General features: G+C 39.0%; 1 protein-coding gene across 1 annotated transcript in view; it reads right to left on the minus strand.

Annotated features, from left to right (window-relative positions):
- Positions 1–1,569, minus strand: part of LOC119585670 (phosphatidylinositol 4-phosphate 3-kinase C2 domain-containing subunit beta-like) — a 53,293-nt gene that overhangs the window by 7,767 nt on the left and 43,957 nt on the right. Inside the window, 4 exon segments of the mRNA XM_037934346.1 lie at positions 106–322; positions 510–698; positions 897–1,044; positions 1,352–1,467. Coding sequence (XP_037790274.1) covers positions 106–322; positions 510–698; positions 897–1,044; positions 1,352–1,467 — 670 coding nt within the window.

A 1,569-nucleotide genomic window follows, 5' to 3' on the forward strand; every position in this document is an offset into this window, starting at 1 on the left:
TGAACAGCCATGACACAGTAGCAATATTTTTCTATACACCTGCTGTGCATAAAGAAAAAAAAAAAACTTTCTAACCTACACAGCAATTCCCTAATCATAACAAACCTGAAGAGGAAGGCACTGGTTGAGTAGCCAATATAGATGATGTGCAAGCCTGGGTGATGTTAGTGCTCGCTCTAACAGTAGTTCTGCTGTTGGTGAAATGTCCCATGCTTCATGCTTCACAGCCTGAACCAGTTGTGGCAGGAAGCTTATGAGTTCATCAGATCCCAGACCTCTGATCCATCCCACTGCACACCCCCTTACCACACTGTCAGCAAAACTGTAAGGACATTTAAGCCAAAATGATCATCATTTTCTTATTAATCACATGCAACATATTCAGGACTTATTGACTATCTATAAATTCAGTTAAGTGAAATACAACTTTGTCCTAAATACCTTCATCACAATATGAAATTCAATTCACATTCTCTTTCCAACCATGAACAAATAACGTCACATCTCACCACGGAAGAAGAAGATGCAGGGCATCCGCAGGTGCAGGAGATGCCCAATTCCTCACAAGAGAGTGAAGATCTGGCAGGCATGAGACGTCCCATGAGTGTGCCGCCAGGAGCACCTTTGCAAGAGCAGCAGGTTCCTCATGAAGGTAGTGCCTCTTTTCCCAAAGAATTTCACGCTCCTCCACTGAACCTCTGAAAGATTCCTTTGTATAAGTATATACATATTTAAAGATAGGTTTACATTTGTTATCAGTAGCATAATACCATTTTGAATTGTAATTAACATAAAAAAAAAAGGAATGGAGTCCCCAAACACTGCAGCAGCCACACAAACTGTTAGGCAACTATTCATCTTTTCCAAGAGCCAAATGAAAAATGTAAAATACATACTTGTTAAAGATAAATATGTCTCTCTCTATGATATCGGAGAGTTGCTGCTGAGTATTAAGATCTAGGGATGAAAACTCAAGCTTAGTTGGGGGCGGAATTTCTACTCTTGGGAAGTAAACTTCGCCACCAAAGTCCTTCAGTTCAACCGCTGTAATAGACAAAATTAGTAAATTGATAATAAATAAAAACCAATCATTTGGATGTTTTACTTGCTATTTGATAAAACCCAGAGTAGTAAGTTCTGAAATCTAATTTTGCATGTACTTCAGATATGAAATATTACAGGAGAAAACTGACTTACAGTACACCACAGTTCATTTATTCATAAATCTATAATTTTGAATAAAGAAGAAAAAAAAAAATCATATATCCAATATCAAGCTAAATCTCTCTGACCCCCTATCATAAAACAAAAATAGCATTTGATAAGCCCAAAACCTCAGATAACTACTCACATAGGACGGGGCATCCATGAACCCTTGGGTGGTCGGAGGAATATGGAGCTGGCCCAAGACGCTTGTCACTCGCCATGGGCCACAAGGTCAGGAGGTGTGACCCCTGAGTTAACTTCCTGCTCAACGAGAAGATGTGTGTGTAAGGAAAATGCTGTATGAATCATTGTCATTCTGGATTTGCGCATAAAGTCATTACACAGAAAATATCTAAGCCTTAG

This window comes from Penaeus monodon, chromosome 20 (assembly GCF_015228065.2).
Source record: "Penaeus monodon isolate SGIC_2016 chromosome 20, NSTDA_Pmon_1, whole genome shotgun sequence".
Classification (NCBI taxonomy): Eukaryota; Metazoa; Arthropoda; class Malacostraca; order Decapoda; family Penaeidae; genus Penaeus; species Penaeus monodon.